The sequence below is a fragment of the Panicum virgatum genome, chromosome 5N (genome assembly GCF_016808335.1).
Source record: "Panicum virgatum strain AP13 chromosome 5N, P.virgatum_v5, whole genome shotgun sequence".
Taxonomy (NCBI): Eukaryota; Viridiplantae; Streptophyta; class Magnoliopsida; order Poales; family Poaceae; genus Panicum; species Panicum virgatum.
The window spans coordinates 6,090,364-6,113,922 of record NC_053149.1 but is presented as its reverse complement, the minus strand read 5'-3'; the positions used below and the strand labels follow the sequence as shown (position 1 = coordinate 6,113,922).

The following is a 23,559-nucleotide window of genomic DNA, read 5'->3' as shown; positions in this document are numbered from 1 at the left end:
TTTTTCTTCTTGTCATGTAGCATATTTTTGTACTGCGTGTGTTTGCAGTACAATTGGTGATGGCCATGACCATCAGCTGCTCCGTAATTCCCCCCATATTTGTTTCTCTAAATTCTGTTGCGATGAACAGGCATATTACTGTTATCTGACTGAAATAGAATTATTGCAAAGAAAAATCAATTGAAGTTCTTAAGCATAGTTTATTCCTGGCTAAACTGGCTTTTGAGATGCCCCAGCTTTCGGTCAAAATCAATGTACATCAGAATTATGCTCTTGGTCACTATGTCCCTCTTGCAGGTGATATTTCTTCAGCGAACTGATATAAAGGAATCTGGGATTTCAGCGATACTTGGATGAAGAAAAATTGGAACAATGTGCTCTTTGCCATCTTTTGCTTTGCATCATGAATCTTTACTTTGCACGTCCCGTATCAGATTCATTCATTCACAGAGCAACCATTCTAACATGTTTTCTACGAAGCTAAATGATGATAAGGAATCAGATAAAGGAAACTGAGGCATAAAGATCATTTGTTCTGACATGGGAAAGGAATTTTGAAAAAAAAAGAGAAAGGTAACGTGGGTATTTTTCTCTCTACCTCCTTTTATGTGGTATTTCCAACTTGCAATGGTCTATTTAGCAACCTTCCGAGCAGTAAGGAATACCATAGCTAAAACTTCATTGCCTTTTTTTTTTGTTAGCCATAGTGGTTTGGAAAACTGTAACCTGTTTCTGATCAACTTGGGAGGGACATGGCTGGGAGGAACATTGGAGTTGCAGTGGACTTCTCATCATGCAGCAAAGCAGCTCTGAGATGGGCATCGACGAACCTTACCAGGAGTGGTGATAAACTCATACTTATCCATGTGAAGAGCTCCTATCAGAATGAACAGGGCGCAGTTCACCTCTGGGAACAGAGTGGTTCTCGTGAGTGATCATGTCTCTTCCCCATTTTTGTTTGGTTTGAATTCGACTCGATGTGCCTCGTGAAGTCATGCTGACTTATCATGCTTGTGTATTCTGGTGTATTTTCAGCACTCATCCCTCTGGCTGAGTTCTCAGATGTCACCAAGACATATGGTGTGTCTCCAGACAAGGAGACAATCGAGATCCTCACTCAAGTGGCAAATCAGATAGGGGTAAGGGTCATTTCTCATTTCATCTGCACCTTTTAAGTACTCAATTCTTTCTTTTCTTCCCCTCCTGGAAGTTGCTATTCTCATTAGCTGATTGCTGAGCTGTTGGAACTGCATGGCCACAGATTGAAGTCTTTGCAAAGATACTCTACGGAGACCCTGCGAAGAAGCTTTACGAAGCAGTTGACCTGGTTCCCCTCAGCTGCATGGTTATAGGGAGTAGAGGGTTGAGCACGCTCAAAAGGTAAACTCGCAGGCTTCTTTTCAGAATCTGATGATAAATAAACCTTCCTGCCCTTGAGATTGCTGGATAAATGAATTACTGACTGAATCCTTACTTCCACCATTGTTGCTGCTTCACTCAGGGCTCTGATGGGCAGCGTGAGCACCTATATTGTTAACCACGCGGCCTGCCCCGTCACGGTTGTGAAGGAGAACATGTAGACATGTAGCGGCAGTCAGCCCGTTGAACACTGCTGTTTACATGCTCAGTCACTGCAACAGCAACGTCTATGTATGGTAGTCAGAATAAAATGAGTGTGCTTGGCATGCACTGATCCGGTGGATGTTTCCTGCTTTTACTTCTTGTTTAGAGCTTAACCAGGACCGGATGGAAGAGGTCTTGACACTGTTATCTGAAGCATATTATATCTTAAGCCTGATGTAATAGTAAAAAAATAATTACTTGTAAATAAGTTTAAAAAATCCTACTGCCTAAGTTAAAAGTTCAGGCACTGAGAGATGCTGAATTTGCAGTGGGAGGACTGTGATATGTGCTGCCGTTCCTCAGCCGTCTGTTCCCGGATCGGACGGCTGGAAATGAACCTTGGGATCATATAGACGAAGGGCTCTTCGTAGCTGACGGGGATGTCGCTTGCCATGGCCTTGAGCTCTGCCAACTGCGGCGGCCGCGCGGTTACGCGGCGCGGTGGCGGTGGTCTCCTCGGCCGCGCTCTTGGTTCCGCGCTGCTGTGCACGGCCGCCACGACGCCGCAGCAAATCTCCCACTACCTCGCGCACCAGCCGCGGGCGACCTGGGAGGCGCTCTCCGCCACTTTCCCCGCCGGCGGCGCCGGCGCCCCGGCAACCCACGGCCATGTCGACGCCGTGCTCCTCTCCCTCGCCAGGCACCCCCACGCCTCCCCCGAGCCCGTCGCCAAGAACGCCCTCACCTTCTTCCACTGGTCCGCCGCCGCCGCCGCTGCCGTCGCTTCCTCCTCGCAGTCCTCCTCCCACTCCCTCCGCTCCTACTGCCTCCTCGTGCACCTCCTCTCTCGCGCCGCGCTCTTCCGCGACGCGTCCGTGCTCCTCGAGTCCGCCATCGCCAAGTACTCCCCGGCTTCGTCTTCCGATTCGTCCTTCCTCGACGCTTTCTTCGCCGCCTACGAGGACAGCGGCACGGCTGCCACGACCCGCGGCCTCCACCTCCTGGTGCACGCCTACGCACGGCTGCGCCTCCCGGGGGAGGCCCTCGAGGCCTGCCGCTACCTCGCGCAGCGCGGCGTCCTCCCCTCCCTATCCGCCTTCAACTCCGCGCTGCAGTCGGCGCAGCACACTGGGGCGTTCGGTGTCGCATGGGAGGTGTTCGAGCTAATGACGCAGAAGCGGGTGTATGCGAATCAGAGCACCGTTGAGCTCGTTGTCGGCGTCCTGAGCCGGGAAGGCAAGCTCGCCAAGACCACGGCATTCGTGGAGAGGATCCGTGGCAAGAAGTGTGCGCCCGGCATCGTGGCACATGCGGCACTTGCGCTTAGGATGATCAAGGAAGTGAGGGTGGAGCAGGTCATCTTGCTATTGAAGAGGATGCTTCAGAAGAACATTCTGCTTGACGAGATTGCTTACTCATTAATCGTGCATGCCTACTGCCACGCTGGTGATCTGAAGTCAGCATTTGAGCAACGCGATGACATGGTTCGTCGAGGTTGTCGCCTGAATGCATTCGTGTACACTTGCCTCATCGGAGCACATTGTTGCGATGGCAGTATGGACAAGGCTGTACAGTTTCTCCAAGAAATGGTATCCATGGGATTGAAGCCGTATGATGCTACGCACAGCCATGTCATTGCAGGGTGTTTCAGAGAAGGGATGGTAGAGGAAGGGTTGGCCTACTTCAATTCAATGCTTCATGAAGGTTTTGTACCAGAAATCAGCTATTGTAATGATATGTTAGGGGGTCTCAGCAATGCAGGAGAGGTCCGCAAGGCAAATGACCTGCTGACGGCACTGATGGACAGAGGACTTGTTCCTGACAAGGTCACATACCAGAGACTTATTGATGGATATGGTAAGGTTGGTAATGCAGAAGGCATCGTCAAAATCTACCACGAGATGGAGCACAGAGAGCTTAATCCTGGTGTCGATGTTTTTACCACCTTGATCAGGGGCCTTTGCCAGTGTGGAAATCTGAAGGAAGCTGAGAAGTTTTTGGCAGTGATGAAGAAGAAAGCAGTGGCTCCAACTAATGACTTATACGACTTGTTGATCAGCAGCTACTGCGAGAAGGGTAACACTAAAAGGGCACTTTGGTTGTACGGTATGATGATCTCAGAGAATGAGAAGCTTGTCCCCTCTGCTGACTCTTTCATGATGTTGGTGAGGAGAGTCATCAAAGTAAAGAATTCTTGTCCCCCCTAATAGCTGACCAAGTGACCATGTCATTAGATCATTGGAGGGTGGGAATTGACCGGTGGGAAAGCTAAAAGGGATACGAGAAAAGGTAACTATCCAATAACGTTTCTCTTCTACCATGGAATGAGTTTGGAGCAGTCAGGTAGCACATGCCTTCATCATTGCATTCTTTTGATTGGTTTAGATAAGAGAACAGTTCACTCTGAATTTTACATTGTGAAATCATGGCTATGACTGAAAAAATGCCTAAAAATTATGGATATAGGAAGATGCCTTTCTTAAGCTTGATTTGCATAGGACCTTTCTTTTATTGTGTGCGTGCATGCGCTTTCATGCTTAGTATATGTGCCAAGACATGCACGCCTGAAATTCTGTTCTTTTTGTACAGAGCATCTGCATTTTGTTTTTTACCTTCACAAACCTTTGTTAATGCTATTTTGTTTACACATAATGAGAAGTAAAGACGTGACATGATCTGCAGTATAAATAATTTCATGCCAAGTTTTGTCATCTGCATTCTGTTCATTTGTGTCTGTGCCAGTAAGAGAGGGTGTGTTCCTTGAATTGTGGTAGCATCAGTGTTCATGATTTATTTATACTTTTTATGACCATCTCTTCATTTTGCAACATTTGTCACAGTGCTGTACCTCTGAAGCCCAAACTGGACACCCGTCCCAGAGGCCCCGATGGTGAGGTCTTGCCCGTCACGAGGTTCTGGGCAGATCTCTGGCTGGGGCTCGTCTAGCTCAGTTCATGCCGGCCTTGCACTCCTGCTGTCCAACACAACGAGGGGTAACATCAGTGTTGGCGTAGGCTTATCAGTCAGGCACCTGGGACCTTCATACTCAAACCAGACTTATGCTGGAATCCTCATGCAGCAAGTTCGGTCGGGGGTGGTGATTTGTGAACTGGGCGGCAGCTTATGCAACCAGCTTGACTTGCATTTGGGACCTGCCACTCTTCGGGGTCACCCACCCACACTCCAAAGCGAGCTTGGGACTCTGCTATCAATCACAGCCATGCTCTCCAACATCTGGAAGAACTGTAATGCTGAACTCTCCTGCAATCATCCGCTCCGCTCAGATAAGTGGTTCGCCCGGTTGCAGAAGACCTACTCCTCTGGACTAACGGAAAGAAGACGAGAGAACAGAAATGCCCTGCGGTGCATTCGCGAATCCTGGATGTAAAACTTCATCCGTTTAATAGCAAAAGTTAAGGTCGGCGATATGCCTACCGTACGGTTCCTGAAAAAAAAAAAAGCGACCGGCTGTTTGCATTCGGTGATGGTGGACTTGTCAGGTTTGTCGAAAAGGCCATCTACTGCATCGGTTCAGTTACGAAATTTGAGATTTTGACATGCATGGTAACCTACATAAATCAGTCGATCAAGATTTTGTTGTGTACGCAGGCTCTACCACGAAATACTCAGTCCGTCTATAAAACTATACTGACTAGGCGTATGTTCCGCGCAAATAGTATTGAAAATTTAAAAATTTGCATGTCGTGGTATCCTTACTATTTTTCAAAGATTATACTAATCATCACTCTGTTCATTATCGTAAATTATGTCTTATTATTGGTTAAAAAATTCAAATATGATCTACTTATAATAACAATTTGATTTGTTGAGTTTTAATAATATTAAGCATATAATTATTCTTATTTTCTTTTTATTTTAATTGATCGTTGTTAGCTTTAATTTTTATTAATAGTATGTTTGTAACTGATACATAGCTAAATGATATTTTATATTTAATTTTTCATAATAACATTGGTGGGTGATTTTTAATTAGGCACACATGTATTTTATGCTCATTTTTATTGTAATGGCAGTAATGGGTAATTTTTGTTTTTCTATTTTTCTCTCATTAGCATGGAAATTTCTACCATACATCACCTTGTTCATTATTGTAAATTATGTCTTATTATTGGTTAAAACAATTCAAATGTGATCTACCTATAATAACAATTTGATTTGTTGAGCTTTAATAATATTAAGCATATAATTATTTTTATTTCTTTTTATTTTGATTGATTGTTGTTAGCTTTAGTTTTTAGTTTTAATAGTATGCTTGTAACTGATACGTAGCTAAATGGTATTTTATATTTAATTTTCATAATGACATTGGTGGATAATTTTTAATTAGGCACACGGGTATTTGAGACTAATTTTTATTATAATAACAGTGGTGGATAGTTTTATTTTTTCCCCGATTAACATGAAAATTTCTAAATCTTTAGAGCGAACGTGAAAACTCCGTTTGTTGGTTAAATAATAAGATAATAGATAGATTCTATTTAAATAAGAATCTCACGGAGAGCGCAATTTTAAAGATGGCGAAATAGCCACAATCGTCCCTCAACTATAGCTCACGGCTCAATTTTGTCCCCGAACTATCAAAACATCCACTTTGGTCCCTGAACTATGCAAAGCGGGTCAATTTCGTCCATCTGGTGATGTGGCATGCCACCGTGGACCGCCAAGTCAGCGTCCAGTCGAATTAGGGTTGCAACTCATGTTGAAATGTCCAACTTGCCCTGGTCCATGTGCTGAACACACACGCCATCGAGCCATACTCCAAACCCAAGCGCTTCCAGTCAGATCGCAGCCCCCGTCACAGCGAGCGCCGGCCTCCCAGCTAGGGCAGGTCGCCGCCCTTCGCACCCCCCTCCAAGCCATCTCGCTGGCCCTTCACAGCCAACTCGCTGCTGCCACACCCTAGCTGCTCATTGGACGTCGCAGGGCGCCGCGCAGGTCGCCGCTCCCATTGTGGAGGTTGGCTAGCGATTGAAGGTGAGTTCAAGTTCTGCTCGTGGGATCTCAATTTGATTTGGGTGCTTTGATTTTTTTGATGGAAGTTGACCACGAATTGAATCTGTCGGGCAGAATTAACATGGGAGATGTTGAGGTATTTGCCTGGGGCTGCAAGCGAATCTGAGTTCAGCTGGCTCTATGGTGGGTACAGACGGTATTTCCCATCATATGCTGACTGGACGCTGACTTGGCGGTCCACGGTGGCACGCCACATCACTAGATGGACGAAATTGACCCGCTTTGCATAGTTCAGGGACCAAAGTGGACGTTTTGATAGTTCAGGGATGAAATTGAGCCGTGAGCTATAGTTGAGGGATGATTTTGACTATTTCTCCTTTAAAGATTGAACCATCGGCCCCGCACCGAGCTCACAAAACACTTGGAACGCAGTCCAAAGTGGCTACACCACGACACTTGGAACGGGGCGTGTCTATATATCGCTTTATGCGGAAGCTGGGGCCCGGCCCATTAAGCTATCGCTAGAATAACACTTGCTTCAAAACTGATTTGTCTCAAGTTAGTTCGAAAATATTTCAGTGTTCCGAAAAATATTTGTGTACAAGAAAAGTTCGAAGTAAAAATATTGTTAACCAATTTGAAAAGGTTCTGAATGTTTGAAACTTTTGAGATTGTTCCGAAATATTTCAGATTTGTACTAGAACATTAGAACATTTCAAAAAGTTCTGATTAAATGTTGTTGAATACTTTAAAATGGTTGGGAACATTTCAGATTGTTCCGAAACATTTCAGATATGTTTGGAAAATATTTTAGAATTGCACCGGAACATTAGATCATTTCAAAAAATTCTAAATAAATGTTGAAATGATTAAAACCAATTCAGGTTTGTTGGAGAACATTTTATAGTGTTCCGAAACATTTAGATTAGTTTGGGAATATCTCAGTGGTTGCATGAAAAGTACATAATAAAATAGTGTTAAACACTTCATAAATTTTTGCATGATTAAAAAAATATTTTAGGTTTGTTTGGAAATATTTCAGATTGTTTCAAAACATTTCAGATATAATTGGAAAAGAATTTCAGAATTGTACTGGAACATTAGAACATTTGGAAAAGTTCTAATACCTTCAGGACTTTGTTTGGAAACATTTCAGAGTGTTCCAAAATATTTTCTATTTGTTTGGGAACATCTTAGATTGTGCTGAAAAATAGTTTACATAAAAAGTTCCCAATAAATCATGTTCAACACTTTGGAAAGCTCTGAATGTTTGAAACATTTCAGATTTGTTCCGAACAAAAGCCTTTCAAATTGTTCTGAGAAATTTTTGACACAAAAATAGTTCCCAATAAATATTGTTAAACACTTCATAATGTGTTGAATGATTAAAAAATACTTTGGATTTATTTTGGAGACATTTTAAAAAGTTCACAACACTTCATGATGTTCTTAATGATTAAAAACAATTCAGTTTTAAACATGTTGTTTGGAAATAATTTACAGTGTTCCGAAACATTTAGATTAGTTTGGGAACATCTCAGAGTGTTCTGGAAAAAAATGTTTACAAGAAAAGTTCTTGATAAATAGTGTTAAACACTTCATAATATTTTGAATGATTAAAAAATATTTCAGATTTGTTTGGAAAACATTTTAGATTATTCTGAAACATTTCATATATGTTTGTAAAATATTTTAGAATTGTACTGGAACATTAAAACATTTGAAAAAATTCTGAATAAATGTTGTTAGACACTTCAAAAATGTTCCAGAATTCTAAATGTTGTTAAACACTTCAAAACGCTAAACGGATTGTACAATAGAATCGGGGGAAGCCTTCTGCGACGCAACGGTGCAGAAATGCGCGCGATGAATAAACGCCCCATGCCTAATGCATGAAGGAAAAAGCCAAAGCAAATTAAAAAAGTAAAATTAGAATTAGAAGAAAGAAACAAGAATCATACGTGTCGTTGGTCCAACCTAATCGATTAACAAAATTAAAATGATGGTGAAAAATCCCATATCACCTCCTGCATAGAAAATCGAGACCTGAAGAACCGGCGAATAGATACCAGAACATGTCTGTAATTAATACGGGCGACCTCTTGGAAAGTGGAATAGTACTAAGAAAAGAAAAAGACGAGGCCACCGTCCAGCACAGTGGAACAGCCGAACAAGCACAGTGGAAAGCTTCCTTCTGCGCTCCTCGGCTTCTGCGACGCGATGGCTGGCAGCCACGCGCGCGATAAATAGAACTAGAACATTTGGCGCGCGATGCGCGCCCTACCATTTAAACAATCAAATATAAATAAATAAAAAGTAATAAAATGAGCAATTAAACATATGTGGGATAAATTCAACACAAAATCAAAGCATAGGGTAGTATACATCGTTAAATGCAAATACTATTTGAACAATGTGGGTACACTACCCATCATAGGTATCTCATATGCGGCGTGTTGGCCAGCGCTCGTCGCTGTGCTGTGCTTGAGCTCGCGCTCATGCTGGAACATGTTGCCGCACCGCCCTCTGGCCATCAGCAGGGACCGACCCGCCACGATGCACCCCCTGTTGCCTTGTCTGTCACCGCTCCAAGCCTCAGTGGCTCGTGCTACGTCCGAGCTAGGATGTCGTGCCTGCACAAGCACCGGTGTCAGCCGGACCGCACTTATAGCGGCATCCAAGCTCAAGGCGTGCACCATGCTCATCAGCTTTTCCCGGTCATACATGAACTACACATGGATTCATCACAAGATAAATATTTTGCCAGCATAGTTCAGTTAAGTTTTTTTTCTTATAGTGAACCTTTCAATGAACGAAGAGACTCCGGTTGACAAATTTATAAGTTCAAGCTGAGTCCAACTCCTACATATTATGCTCTTTTATGTCCTAAATAATTGACTCCTTTGTTCCTACGACCTTTTGCTACAGGTAAATTCGAGATGAAGTACAATAAGAATAGGTGCCCAAAAAGATAGTGCCTTATTAAAGACGATATCTGTAGAACAAAAAAAAGCAAAAATCTGTGTAGAACAAAGTGAGAGTGGATTAACAACCTTGCGGAAATATGGGCTGTGGTTTTCAAAAGCATCCATAAGTGCAGGAAGAAATGTTGATAAATGAGCATGAGGTTTTCCTGTGACAAACAATTCACAAGCTGCAAATAAGAACAAAGATTATTAGCAATATGCGATATGGGAAAGATAAGGTAGTTGTACGTCTCACCCAACTCATAACATGGATCAAAGTAAGACAATGAGCTGTACACATGCTGCTCTACTTGACTACCAGTTCTATCCATGAATATACAAATGCCAGATTGAGGCTCGCAGTGCAGCTTTAAGCTGGTTGCAGACAACAGGAAACTTGGTGGGCTGATTACCTTGCCCAAACTATTGATGCTGATAATAAGATTTTTCTCATCCTGGCAGGATAATTGAGAAGATATGACCTGCATATTTACAAGAGGAAACAAAAATACTTAGAAACAAATTGAAAGAACAGTTGATGTGGGGAAAAAGACATGTAACATGTTGTTCGAGGCCCTTTTCCATTGGAGAGGTAACAATTACTCCATGCCTTAGTGAAATAATGCACTACCTCATCTGTATGATACTAACCTACCTATACATACCTTTTTTAGCTCAACAAATCGTACATTGGAATCTGTAGATCAACCCAAGTCCCAGCAGTTGGAATGCTTGAATTCTCGTACATGTGCATGGTTTTGAGTGATCAGGTGTGCAAATATGGTTAATCTTTTAGTGCATTGGAATGAAATGAAAACGCAACCCAAATGTTTGTTTAGTGTTTGATGGGTTTTGCATTGTAGGGATTCATGAAGCTGGGACAATCCAAGGAAGATAAGCTTAGGAGAGTTACACTTCAGATTGACATTTCAGATATAGGTTCTGTATTTAAGGTAGATTGACATTTCAGATATAGGTTCTGCATTTAAGGTGTGGACAAAGGTTCTTAATCTTATATATTTAGCAATAGAGCAAGTGTTCTGTCTTCTGGCTTATTTACTAATTTAATCGATGATAGCCAAAATCGTCTCTCTCAAAAATGTCTGGGGCAGCCAAAATGCTAGCTAGACTTTAGTTACCAACAATTACCACCTGGATGTGCTATGCTCAGGTGACTGACTGCTGCAATCCCATTATGCTAGCTCAGGCTTAGTCCTTAATGTGCTGAAAAGCCACAGGCAAACAGAGAAGAGGGGCGAGAAGGAATCGAGGCCGCACCGTGCTTCCATGTCCGACAGATCGGCGCGCGAGGGTGGAGGCGAGGCGCGCCGACACCATGGGCGGAGGCGAGGCGGAGGCCCTCGGTGGAAGCACCCGGTGGTCGCCCTCGGGCGCCCATGGTGGCGAGATGGATGGCGCCCTCGCAGAAGGCGTGGGTCACCGTCAGCCTCTGCGCGCGGCTGCTGATCGCCAGCTTCCTCGCCGCCTTCGCGTGCTTCAAGTATGCCAACCATCGGCGGGACAGCGCCAGCAGCGGCCTAGGCGGCGTTGGGCACGATGCGGCTGCAGGCGCCCGTCGCCGCATTCCTCCTCTGCCGGGGCAGGCGCAGGACCGCCCAACGCGGCGGTGCTCGACGCCAGCATGTTCCCGCCACCATCGTCCCTGGCGCCTGTGCTCACTTCTCGCCGCCGCCGCGCCCCTGCTGCTCGCCGTCCCTCAATCCCGATCTCTCCCTGTCACCTCTCTTATCAGCCCACCTCACCTCCGCCGCGACGGCCCTTGGCGGCGCGGCCTGTTGCCTCCCGCTTCGGCGAGGCCGACTCCGCAGTAGGCGCGGGCAGCAGCGGCAGCGTCCGCCCCTCCGCCCTCCGCACCTCCAAGGGCAAGCGGAACGTGCGCGCCGGCAGCGCCACGGCCGCCGCATCATGTGGCTACCATCCCTGTGGCCGGCCGGCCCGCGCCCTCCTCCCTCGGGGCTGCGCCCCGCAGCGGATTTGGATCTCGCGGGAGTGGGTGGCTGCGGCGGCGAGGAGGAGGAGCGCTAGCGGGGAGGGTGGCGGAGGCAGGTAGAGAGGGAGAAAGGGGAGGGGAGGCGGCAGCGGCGTGGAGTGAGAGGGAGAGAGGGGGCGGCGGCGGCAGGGAGCCGAAGAGGGAGGGAGAGGGCGGCGCAGGGAGACGGGGAGGAGGGAGAGGGGGCTAGGGTTTGGGGTTGCGGGAGGGGCTTACTGCAAAAGTGCATAGCGGGGGTGTTTTTGAAAACATGATAGCATTATTGATTTTTTCTTCTCTGTGTTGAAATAAACATTAATACAAGGGTCTATATGGTAAATATATGAACATTGGAATTGTATGGACTGAGCAAGACGGGCTTAGTTGCTAATTTCAAAAAAATTAAGGGTTTTTTCGTGAAATTGCCAGAGCACGCGGGAACACGCGTCCAGTTTTTCGCGTGAAGCGCGGGGAGGAGAGCAAACAGGGGCAGGTTTTAATCAACCGGATTGCCGCTTGGAACGCAGACCGTTTGCCCACTCACGGACGTGGCAGCCAGCCGCGTGCGGGGGCGCCGCCGTGGCCGCCGCGTGGGGGCCCGCGCGGGCACGCGTGCCGCGACACCGCCACGCGCTCGCCGTCGAAGCCGACACGGCGCTCCGCCGCCTCCCGCCTCCCGTTTCTTTTTCTCTCCAGCTTCTTCGCCCTACCGAGTGAAACCGCAGTTCTTACAACTCTCATCGGGGACGACCCGCGCGTCTCACCGGGGAAAATTCCCCAGAGGGAGGCTGAGCGTGTGTGTGGTGTGTGTTAGGGTGTGAGTTGCTCAGTAGGCGCATTCTGGGACTACCCAGGTAGCCTCACCTGCGTTTGAGCGCGCGGTCAGCGTGGGTGCTCCAACCGAGTTCTTAAATGATGTACCAGTGCTCCTGGTGTAATTCAAAAAAAAAACAACTCTCATCTCAGATTTCAGTGTCTCACCGTCATCCTCATCCGACGTTCCTCTCCGTTCTCCCATCCCACCCCTCTTCCTCGGACGGGTATAATCGGACAGGCGCCCACACCTGCATCACCGCATGGGCATTCTGGCACCGCGGCACGATCTTCGTCTTGACGCACAGCTTGCAATCTAACAGTACACGACCTGTGCGCGCAGGCTGCAGCAGAGGGCCACCGTACCAGGCCGGCCATGTCGACGGCGGCGCACGCGGCGGCGGGCAGGCGGCCGCCGAGCGTGCTGAGGGAGATCGTGTACGGCATGAGCCTCGGCCTCTTCGCGGGGTACCTGTGGAAGCTGCACCACTGGAGCAACCAGCGCCCCACCCGCGAGTTCTACAGCCTGCTCGACCAGGGCAAGATCACCGTCGTCGCCGACGAGCCGCCGCCGCCGCCCGGGGCCGACGCCTGACGGTGCACGCTTCAGTAGCTCACCGGCCGCCGCGGTGCCACCCGATCGGTCTCTCCATGCATGCTGTTTGGCATGCATGCATGCCACTTCAGTAGTTCAGTGCTGTACTGTACTATCATGCTCATCATCAGTAGTTTGCTACTTGTCACCTCTGATCATGTGACGTCACTGGTACTCGCCTTGCTACTTTTGGTCTTTTTACCGCTCATGATGAAGAGTCTGTCTCATGTGCTGGCCATTTTACGATTTATCTGCTCTTTCTCCAAAGAGGATAGATTCAGAAAAGAAAAAAAAATGCTTCTAGAAGTCCAGGTTGGATCGGTTAGCAGCACTGTGATTAGTGTTGTACCGCGCGTTTGTCTCTTGTTGCAGCGATTAGGTTCCCTCTCTCTTCACATCAGTTCGTTCTCGGCTTGCCGTGCCGGCATGATTCGGCGCCACCATGATTGCAGGAGAGGCTGTGTTTAGTTCATTTTGGATTTTTGAATTTTAGAAGGGAGATTTCAAGTATTAAACATAGATTAATTACAAAACTAATTATAGATCTGTCTGTAAACTACGAACGAATCTAATGAGTCTAATTAGTTCATTATTATCACATGTTTAGCAATTTACTGTAGCAATTTAGTGTCTAATCACATCCTAATTATGCTCATTAGATTCGTCTCGCGATTTACAGTTTGTTTGTGTAATGCGATTTATTTTTCAACTATATTTAGTACACCATGCAGACGATTTATAAAAATTTTAGATTTTGGAATTTTAGATCTAAACACGGCATTAATTTCTTCACTGTTACCGTATGATTTCTCTCTCTCTCATTTCTTCTTTTTTGGAGAAAAGAAAACTGTGGAATGCGTAAAGAACTACTCCGGTGTCTCTTTATGAACGTGCCTGTGCGGCTGTGCTAGAGTAAAACTGAACAGTCGAGCCTACTGCTCTACTGTGAAGCTTCGTTCCGAGCCTGTGATCATGGCGTGTACTTCTATGCACCCAGAACGCCTGAACTGAGGGAATCAGATCCTCTGAAAGTCAGCAAAAACGACTTCCCTCTCTAGTCGCGCATCTGAGCCCTCCAATTCCCATCCAACCGTGAAGCCAGCCAACTCCAATCTCACATGCCTGTTCTCGGCCCACAGCAGCCCAGTCAGCGACTCCTGCAACCGGCCGCCGCCGAGACGCTGGGAGTGCCTCACCGTGGCGACCCGAGCGCCTGATAGTTCCTTCTGTTTTCACGAAAGCTATGTGCGAAAAGTGGAGAGTTTGTGACTTTTTCAAAAAAAATAGGTGGAGAGTTTGTGACTTTTCAAAAAAAAAGTGGAGAGTTTCAACGTGTTTATGCCAAACTATGGCTTTCTGAAATCATAGCCTAAGCGCAGGTACTGAGGGAGCTGCAAAATTTTCGGCAAGTGCTGAATGTGCCTAGCTACTATATCAACAGCCTTAGTCCATGAGGATTTGACAGTTTCTGTAATGTACCTAGATTAGATACGCAACGGTTGAAGTTGAAGCCACATGGATCGTTTGAAGCAATTGCAGGCAAGCATGACATGCGCAAGTATTTCTTCACACCAATTCAATTCAGAAGCTGTATGTACATGGACCCTCAAAAATAAGTATGCACACGCTGGTATCAAAGACATCACGGATTCAATTCAGATCGTAGGCGTTACCGGGAGCCAAAATCTCATCGCCATTGCCGCTGACCTGCAAGGCTGCAAGATCGATTGGGGAGCTGAGAAGCGGCGGTGGCAGCAGGTCGGCGAGCCGGCGTCATCGCAGGTTGTGCAGCGGGTTCGACCCCGTGGGCGCGAGCCTCTTGTCGTCCTCGAACCAGCCGCCACCGCCGTCCTGCCGGAGCCGCCTCGCGCCGTCCAAGGCGGCGGGGGCGCCCTCGGTGCGCCGCCGGCGCCTCGTCTGGCGGTACCTCCGTCCGGGCACCAAACCAGCCGAGACGCTCGCACGGACGGTGGCAGTGGCAGTGGCTGCAGCATCGCCGGCGCCTCTGCTCCTCCCGATCGCGGATTGCCGGTGGTGCGACGGCGCCGGCACGCCGGGCCCGCCGAGGAGCAGCGAGGTCGCCCTGAGCGCCAGCGGGATCAGCGTGACCAGCAGCAAGAGCTTGACGCACCTGGCGCTCATATCTTCTGGTTCTGGCGCGCGCCAGGAGGATTGGGGCAGTCGAGGGCACGGCCGGTGACCAGACGCGCTCTGAGCGCAGGCAGGCGAGGAGACAACGGCTCTAGGCTGCGAGCAAGAGAGGGGTGCAGGAGTGGACGCGCGCCGGTGTCCGGAGAAGAACGGCGTGCAGTGATCGGCAATGATGCGGGGTGGGGGCCGACGCGACGCGAGCGACGGAGCGAGACGGGACGGGAGGAGGAGACGAGGAGGGCGACCCGGTTGGACGCGGGCGCGGGCAGAGAAAGGCGCGGCGCGGCGAGTGATGGGCTCGCTCCATCCACCGCTCGCCTTGGCCTGCTGCCTCTGGCGGCGTCTGTCCGCGTCCCTGTCCGCTTGCCTGTCTGTCAGCGTGTCGAGCGAACGGCCGCGGCCACGGCGTGGCGCCATGCTCTAGCTCTACGGCTCACGCAGGCCGCCAGGCCCCCGTGCGCGCGCCGCGCGGCGCGCGCGCTCACGCCACGGCATGATGCCGGCTTGACCGCCTCCAGCGGCCGCCCGGCCGCTCGCGACGCACGCCGCCTGCCGTCGCGGCGCGGCGGGGGCGGGGGTCATCGTCCGTGCGCGACCCCTGGCCATGTCCCACGGGCATGTGACGCGCACGCAGGACACGGAGGAGCTTGTCATATCCGACGGACGTTTCGGCCGAGCCGGCGGCGCAGCCATTCACTCTGCTGTCAGGCAGTTGCCAAGGCGAAGACAACGCCTCAAACGCTACTCTGAAGCTCGATGAACCTTTTGGTCTGTCCAGTCCAGGGCGTGCCATCATCGGGATCGCTAAAGATCCGTTCCATTTTCTGCTGGTGGTAACGAACCGCTTCGATGATTGCAAGGCACTGTGTGGCCGCCGCCATCGCCTAGTGAGGCACTACAAATTCTTCAGAACAGGGGTGAAAAGGTCAAAAGGGACGAGAGGCCCTGCCTAGTTTGGATGTGAGGGGATGCATCAGGCTTTGTAGCTGCAGAAAACAGTTTTTTTTTTTATCAAGCTGCAGAAAACAGTTTGTGCGACGCGACGGTGGGGTGATGCAGCAGCTAACAAACACTCCATCGACCGGTTCCATCGCATCGCACTTTTCACGCTCGCCACACACACTTGGATCGCATCGCACCCTAGCCAGGCCCATAGCCGGAAGGATGCCGCCATGTAGCTTGCAGAACTCTGCACAGACGCCTGGGCCTGGCTAGGGTGCCGGGCACACCGCATACAGTGGGATACAGAGAAATACTATGCTAGCACGCTGCACATGCCAGCAGCAATGCAGTCGATGTTCCTTCCGTAGCATGTTCCTTCTGTTGTAGCATAGTATCCCTGTTACAGCTCTCTATCCCTCCCTCTCTCTCTCAAAAAAAAAGCAGATATCCCTGATACTAGCTGATGAACTGATGCGTGAAACGAAGTATCAGCGTATCAGCTGCACAGGCCTTCAGCAGGCGAAACCACAAACAGGCACAAACTGCACTGGGAAAATTTCATTTTTATATATACTCATTCATCTCATCTCTTTGCCACCAAGTAGATGCGCAACAAGGATGGGCTCACCTCGCACAATGCTGCTGTATGTACAAATGAATGCCACCACAGCTATAGACAGACAACAGAACAGATCACACACCCTACATTGACCGGAAAAAATTTCGCCTTCCCTCGGCTCTACACCTAAACAAATTGAATGTAATACAGCAATAGGCTTCATATAGCAAGCATCTATGCTATGACTGATCTGGTCGGTCACCTTGGTCCGGAGAGCTCCATTGCTTCTAGGCCGAGCGAGGATTCGTCCGCGGCAAAGTCCATGTACTTTGGAGGCAGGAGCTCCGATGAGACGGACTTAGGTGTGTCCACGTTCTGTGATGCTTCCCATTTCTCTGCGAGCCCATCCCCTTCCAGCATCCTGATTACCTCGGACATCCGAGGGCGGTGAGATGGGTAGTATTGTGTGCAAAGCAAAGCCACCTGAACCATTTCCTCTAGCTCGACCCTATCGTAGTTGCTACCCAGGTCTTTGTCCACCATCATGCTTAGCTGCTTTTCTTGATGAAGTTTCTTAACCTGGAACCAAACAGGAGTATGAGGATGTTCAGGGAAATACAAACAAATGAGCCTTTAATAACAAGAAAAATATGTAAGACTTTTCTTGATTTAAAGCTTTAAAGCAAATATGCAGATCGAAATAGTAAAACAAAAGATGCATACTTACCCAATCGAGCACTCCACCCTTCTGATTTGCTACTCTTCCAAAATCCAATGCCTTCTGACCAGTGATCAACTCAACTAAAAGAACTCCAAATCCAAACACATCAGTCTTTTCAGATGACTGGCCAGTTGAAAGATACTCTGGTGCTATATGTCCAACTGTTCCACGCACTGCAGTGGTAACATGGGATTCCCTATGATCTAAAAGTTTTGCCAATCCAAAATCTCCCACAATTGCTTCGAAATATTCATCAAGAAGCACGTTGGAAGCTTTTACATCACGATGGATTATTTTTGGATCGCACTGCTCATGCAGATAAAGCAGACCTCGTGCTGTTCCTAGTGCTATCCTCTTTCTCCTTGACCAATCAAGAGCTGGCTTGCCATTTGCATGCTCTAAAGAAAAAAAAATAAAGAAAGTTAATTTGTATGCAGAAATGATAATATTTGTGGGTGATGCTCATATTGATTAAACTTAATACCCCCCCACCCCAATGCTAGAGTTAAATGTAGCTAGACATGTGATGTTTGAATGGGTTCAATTCATATTCTAAAACTGGACTTGAAGGCAGAATTCCAACAGGCACATGAGTAGGATTTGATTTGGTCAACATAACTCAACGGTCAACGCGGCCATACTGTACGGCAAAGCCAAGCTGACCAGGAATTCAAATCACTGTATAAATTAGGCTAATACATTTTTATATTGTAATATCCATATGACACGTCTGATTTTTTCAGATTAGGCAACGCACAAAACCACATGTACTTACTATGATTTCAATGGTAAAATTGAGCATGTGGTGACTATCTACTGAGTAATGACTAACCAGAGCAGCTGCAGTGCATCAATAGAGATCATGCCCGTTTGTCCTAAAGCCTAAGGTACGACCTAGACAACACAAAACTACAATAGCAACTTTATGCACTAACACCAAGCAAATGTTGGAAAGCAGACATTAAACATAGACTATATGATACATCCAGAAATAGGGCAACTATGTGGACTTCAAAGAATTTGGGCTGGCTAACAACAAACTTATGCACATGGAAGTCACAAGCAAGGAGGGAGGGAGGGAAGGAGACTAACCCCGCAATTGAGAAGCAACACTTCCATTAGGCATATAAGGATAAACAAGTAATCGCTCGCTTTCTGTAGTGCAGAATCCAATAAGACGGAGAAGATTCCGATGAACAGCCAAGCTTATGACTTCAACCTCAGTTTGGAATTGAACCTCCCCACCAACAGCGTTATAATCCTTCAGCCTTTTAACAGCAACGACAGAGCCATCACGCAAATAACCCTTGTAGACTATGCCGTATCCACCTTCACCTAAGATGTTCTTTGAGTTAAAGTTGTTAGTAGCTGCACGAAGCTCCTTGAAGGCATACCGCTTCAGATGACCCAAACAAACTTCTGGATCATATTGGTCTGCACATTGAAGAATGTATCAGGTTCAATTACCATGCTGCTGGAAAGACAGAGTAGCATGCAAGAGACAAGACAAAACACAGCATGCTAAAAGGTCCTTGAAGAATGTATCAGGTTCAATTACCATGCTGCTGGAAAGACAAACAGAGTAGCATGCAAGAGACAAGACAAAACACAGCATGCTAAAAGGACTAAATAATATCCTAGAAGGGTAAAAGACAGATCATGATTGTTGAAAGGTTAAAAGAAAGTACAGAAAGTAACGAGGAGATCATGATTGCAAAAATAGCCCATGCACCAAAAGAAACAGGAAGATCATACTAGTAAAAAACCAAAAAGCAACATAAAGTTTATGTTGCATACTTAGAATATTGATGGTAAAGCACAGAACAAATGTGCCAAGTTTCACCTATTGTATCTTCAATTGTGAGTGATTTCGAAACTCCTTACCAAGATCACATGGCAGAATATTAGATCAATGCTCAATTGCTATTGGGGAAACATGTTAAAACCTAATCAGACAGCTTATTCAAACTTCAGTAGCTCAAATTGGTATACACTTGGGCCATATGTGTATCTTTATATCCATGTAAATTTACTGCGGAAATGGTTTGAAGGAAAACACTCTAAGATCATAAAATCATAAACTGCTTGCTGTTGATAGAAACATTGATCTAATGCAACTCAAATCTAGGTGGCTGTTATCATGATCACATAAGAATGGATTCAAAAAGAATATTACCATTTACATCAAAGAAGATTTGCTGATTTCGCCTATGACGCCACCAAAGAAGCATGCCAACTACAATAGCGGCAAAAGCTACTGACCCTACAGTTGCTCCACATATTGTAGCAATACGGCGGCCTTTTCCAATGGTTTGTTGTGGCTGAGCTGAGGAAAAGGAGACATATGTGAGTGTCACATAGAAGAAAAGGTACAACCAATTTCTTCTGTAAAAGATGCCTATCTCCTGAAATTGAACGTGGAAAACAACTCACTCTTCAGATCATCTGGTGGGTAAGAGAGTGGGTCAAGTGACACTGAAGAGCAGTTATCTCCTGTCTTATCACCACAAATCATTGGATTTCCAGCAATACTGCATGACCAAACAGTAAAATGTGTTACAAAGTGGAGAAAGAAGGAAGAAGAGTGAAACTGTCAGTATATTGAGGAAGAGGCCCTTTGGGCTATATATAGTACAAGAAGGGAGACCCCAAACCCTAGACTAGGTACATTGACATTTATACCCTTAACACCCCCCCTCAAATGCAACGTGAATGCAATGACGTTGCATTTGAAGAGTTGATACTAATTACTAGACTTAAAACAGAAATATGAAATTGATACATCCGAAGTCCAAAATCAAAGACGACATCAAAGCGTGCAACTCTTGAACTTGTCAACGTAGAAAATGCTCCTCCACAAGAGGGTATTGCCTTCACAAACCAGTACGCCAGCAAATACCATGAGTCTTCACAAACCAGTACGTCGACTCCTCGAACTTGAACCTTGCGTTGGAGACTTTAAACTCGACAAGAATAGTGAAATGTGTCAAACCAGCCAAAGATAGAAATCACCACTGCAAGACGGCAAGTGGCGAGACAGGAAGGTGATGACGACAAATGGACGGCCATTGATCATGACGTGGAGCAAGACGGCTCCGAAAAGGATCAAGCGAGCATTGTCGCACCACAATGACGATGACAAGATTAGCCAAATCGACGGGACCTGGCTAACCATAAAAAGAAGGATATTGGCTGATTTGACAATGAATTTGTGGACACGCACGGCTTTGACGAACTCGAGACATGTATCTGGACTTGGATTGAGACTGACGCTGAGAAAACATGGCATGACTGGACACTCAAGAAAAGGACTCAAAGGCAGCAGCAGCAGACGGATAGCAGCAACAAAATGGAGCAAAATAGCTCAAACGGGCGTCCAGCAGCCCAAAATGAGGCCCAACGTGACACGGACAGGCAGCCAAGAGGGTGATGGGCCGCAGCCAAGAGGATGACGAGCGGCGGTCGATGAGGACAAGGCGACGAGCGGCCGCGAGGACGAGCAGACGGCGGCAGCAACGGGAAGCAGCGAGGGGCGGCGGAGGGGGGGGCCGCGACGCCGGCCGGAGATGACTCCGCGACGGGGGAGGGACGAGCTGACGGCGGCAGCAACGGGCCACCGCGAATCTACGCGGAGGAGGACAAGGCCGGCCGCGACGGCGGCCGCAACGACCGGAGGAAGATGAAGCCAGCCGTGACGGCGACCGGCGGACGGAGCGGCGACGGATCCGCGACGGGCGGATCTGAGCCGACCAAGGCCGCGGGGGCACCGGATCCGCGACGGGCGGACGCGATGGCGGGCGGATCCGGCGCGGACGGACCCGCAGCGGCGCGCCTGGAGGCGGATGTCGATGGGCGGCGCGGACGAAGACCGGCGAGGACGGGCGCCGCAACGGGCGGCGCATGGACGGGGACGGCCGGATCGACGACAGACGGAGACGACCGCGGGGCAGAGGAAAAAAAATGGGTACGCTGCTCTTTCTCTGCTGCTGGGACTCAAACTGAAAGGGAAAATGGGTTTGGGGCTTAAATATGCCGCCCCCGGGAGGGAAGAATCATCCTCCCGGGGACGGCGCAGCGGAGACACGAGGGTGGTGGACTGGATCAGACACCCTGAAGCTGTGATACCATGTTACAAAGTGGAGAAAGAAGGAAGAAGAGTGAAACTGTCAGTATATTGAGGAAGAGGCCCTTTGGGCTATATATAGTACAAGAAGGGAGACCCCAAACCCTAGACTAGGTACATTGACATTTATACCCTTAACAAAATGAAAGCGTGATTACATGAACCATGGCATGTAGTAGATACGGTAGTACTCAGGTCGAAGTAATAAACAGCATGAAGGGATTAAGTTGAAATTACTTACATGAAAGTTCTTGCAGAAATCTTGGGCAATGGACCGCTAAGATTGTTAAATGAAAGATCTCTATTGAAACAAGCCAATTCAAGAGAATTAGTACTAATACAGGCAAAGAGAAAAGCAAACAATAAACAGGGATTGCAGAGCATACACAAGAGCAAGGCCATCAATGGATTCAAGTGAATCAGGCAGAACTCCAGACAAGCTATTATTGTTCAATTTCCTGTTGACCAGATAATTAGACAATGAGCAAAAAATGAAAAATCCCTGTGCACAATGACAATGAGGGCGCTGTTGAAAATCAAGAATGGAGTAAGAAAATTCTTACAGATAGTTGAGGTTCTTGAGATTCCCAAGTGAACTTGGGATGCTCCCCGTGAGCTGGTTATCTGACATGTCAAGAGTCTTTAGCATCCCCAACCTTCCTATGGTACTGGGAATGGGGCCAGAAATCGCATTGTTCTGTAACAGCCTGTTGATCCGCAAAGCCCAGCACTTTCAGTGATTTATTCGACCAGATTGGTCCACTGAAGAAGCCTCAAGTTTGAATTTTGAAGTGCCAGAGGTAAACAATTGGGGATAGTGAACTTACACAGATTGTAGCCTGGTGAGGTTGCCAATGCCGGGTGACAATTTCCCGGACAAGCTCTGACTGGGCAATCCTCTGCAAACCAAGAGGCGCATGTAAGAAGATCAGCCCAAAGCAGCGACCGTTGGTGCTCTTGGGAATGGGCATGAACCAGGGAGCGTAACGTACAAGGCGGAGACGTAGCCGTCGGAGAAGCAGGTGACCATCCTCCAGCTGCAGGGGTCGACGGAGTTGATGTCCCAGTTGTCCAGCACGTTGTGGGGGTCCTCCAGCTCCGTCTTGATGGCCATCAGAGCCACCACTGCGGTACAGTCACAGGTAGCCAGGTTCAGCTTCACCAAATTCGTAATGCCAATAAACAGCTAAAACTCGACGAGTAAGATGACTGATGAGGAAGCAAGCAGCTGCATTACGTTTATTGCCCTTCACGAAAATGAGATCTTTTACACCAACTTCAAACCAGCGACTGATTGTAAGGGGGGCAAAGGGATTTTTTTCAACAAATTCCTTAAAATCCTCTGTTGCCTGATTGAAAAGGTTGGCCTTTCGTCCTTTTGTTTTTCCAAAATAGGAAAAGGTTGGCCCTGGCCTTTTGTTAAGTTAAGATTTCGGAGAAGAAGATGGGAAGGAGAGAATGTTAGATACCTTCGTAGTTGATGCCGGCCGGGGAGAGTGTGGCGGTGGACGGCGGCAGGATCACGGCGAGCAGGCCAGCAGCCACCACCCACCACCGCATCCACATCGGCGCCACCGGCACCCACATCGCCTGCACAGCCCCGCAGATTCAATTCGGCAAACAATGATCTGAAGAAGAGGAAGAGCAGGGCAGCCCACGGCTGAACCACAATTCCGCTCCGCCTCCGCCAGGAGCAGCAGCAGCAGCAGCAGCAGAGAGACGAAGCCGCCGAGCTCGCGAAATCAGCAGCCGGGAAGAAGGCCACCCAGCCCGGACCAGTCCAGGTTATCCAATGATGCCACCGCGGACGCAGCGCGAAAGCGAGGAGGGGGGGTTTCACCTTTCACGCGAGCATCCGAGAGGAAGATGGTGGGGGTGGGTAAGTGGGGGCACTGGGGTGAAGGGAAACGCCAACGCCAACGAGCAGCGGCCGCAGCAGCCAGCAGGCCCCCTCCCTTCCCTTCCCTTCCCTTCCCTTCCCCACCTATCAATCCACCACCACGCTGCTGGCTGCCGCGGCCGCTGTCCGCTGATGCCCACCCGCTCCACGCCGCTGCAAACCGCCAAACGCTTTTCCCCCGACCTGGCCTGACCTGCCACGGGCGCGCATGCCTAGCTCCAGTCCAGACCCCCTCCACCCTTTTCATTTTTTTTCTCGCCAG

The 23,559-nt window shown here is 48.1% G+C and overlaps 4 protein-coding genes across 5 annotated transcripts; 2 read left to right on the top strand and 2 right to left on the bottom strand.

Moving 5' to 3' along the window:
• Positions 1–70: 70 nt before the first annotated feature.
• LOC120672343 (universal stress protein PHOS32-like) lies at positions 71–1,885 on the top strand. Its single transcript, XM_039952682.1, has 5 exons — positions 71–573; positions 702–927; positions 1,036–1,139; positions 1,262–1,380; positions 1,502–1,885. Exons 2-5 carry the CDS (start codon positions 753–755, stop codon positions 1,578–1,580), a joined length of 477 nt encoding a protein of 158 aa, XP_039808616.1. The 5' UTR covers positions 71–573; positions 702–752; the 3' UTR covers positions 1,581–1,885.
• An 87-nt stretch (positions 1,886–1,972) lies between these two features.
• Positions 1,973–5,153, top strand: LOC120672340 (pentatricopeptide repeat-containing protein At1g66345, mitochondrial-like). Of its 2 annotated transcripts, none has more exons than XM_039952678.1 (2): positions 1,973–3,852; positions 4,404–5,153. In XM_039952678.1, exon 1 carries the CDS (start codon positions 2,004–2,006, stop codon positions 3,768–3,770), a length of 1,767 nt encoding a protein of 588 aa, XP_039808612.1. In that variant the 5' UTR covers positions 1,973–2,003; the 3' UTR covers positions 3,771–3,852; positions 4,404–5,153. The 2 variants fall into 2 exon arrangements, with proteins under 2 accessions (XP_039808612.1, XP_039808613.1); XM_039952679.1 differs by lacking the exon at positions 4,404–5,153 and having other exon boundaries at positions 1,973–3,420; positions 3,518–3,697.
• Positions 5,154–14,419: 9,266 nt separating this feature from the next.
• LOC120671993 lies at positions 14,420–15,360 on the bottom strand. Its single transcript, XM_039952275.1, has one exon. It carries the CDS (start codon positions 15,041–15,043, stop codon positions 14,675–14,677), a length of 369 nt encoding a protein of 122 aa, XP_039808209.1. The 5' UTR covers positions 15,044–15,360; the 3' UTR covers positions 14,420–14,674.
• Positions 15,361–16,533: 1,173 nt separating this feature from the next.
• On the bottom strand, positions 16,534–23,319 carry LOC120673163 (protein NSP-INTERACTING KINASE 3-like). Its single transcript, XM_039953887.1, has 11 exons — positions 22,867–23,319; positions 22,390–22,522; positions 22,225–22,296; positions 21,961–22,104; positions 21,784–21,855; positions 21,639–21,698; positions 19,708–19,805; positions 19,451–19,600; positions 18,367–18,708; positions 17,281–17,672; positions 16,534–17,132 (listed from the first exon to the last, which is right to left on the bottom strand). The coding sequence occupies exons 1-11, from the start codon at positions 22,982–22,984 to the stop codon at positions 16,812–16,814; spliced, it is 1,902 nt and encodes a 633-aa protein (XP_039809821.1). The 5' UTR covers positions 22,985–23,319; the 3' UTR covers positions 16,534–16,811.
• Between the last annotated feature and the right edge of the window lie 240 nt (positions 23,320–23,559).

Excerpts from the sequence above, each read along its gene's own strand:
- LOC120672343 (XM_039952682.1), top strand. The coding sequence starts at position 753 with ATGGCTGGGAGGAACATTGGAGTTGCAGTGGACTTCTCATCATGCAGC. Across the intron at positions 1,140-1,261 it reads AAGTGGCAAATCAGATAGGG|ATTGAAGTCTTTGCAAAGAT; the intron begins GTAAGGGTCATT and ends GCATGGCCACAG. Across the intron at positions 1,381-1,501 it reads GGGTTGAGCACGCTCAAAAG|GGCTCTGATGGGCAGCGTGA; the intron begins GTAAACTCGCAG and ends TGCTTCACTCAG.
- LOC120672340 (XM_039952678.1), top strand. The coding sequence starts at position 2,004 with ATGTCGCTTGCCATGGCCTTGAGCTCTGCCAACTGCGGCGGCCGCGCG.
- LOC120671993 (XM_039952275.1), bottom strand. The coding sequence starts at position 15,043 with ATGAGCGCCAGGTGCGTCAAGCTCTTGCTGCTGGTCACGCTGATCCCG.
- LOC120673163 (XM_039953887.1), bottom strand. The coding sequence starts at position 22,984 with ATGTGGGTGCCGGTGGCGCCGATGTGGATGCGGTGGTGGGTGGTGGCT. Across the intron at positions 21,856-21,960 it reads CTCAAGAACCTCAACTATCT|GAAATTGAACAATAATAGCT; the intron begins GTAAGAATTTTC and ends TCTGGTCAACAG. Across the intron at positions 19,601-19,707 it reads CCCACCAGATGATCTGAAGA|CTCAGCCACAACAAACCATT; the intron begins GTGAGTTGTTTT and ends CCTTTTCCTCAG.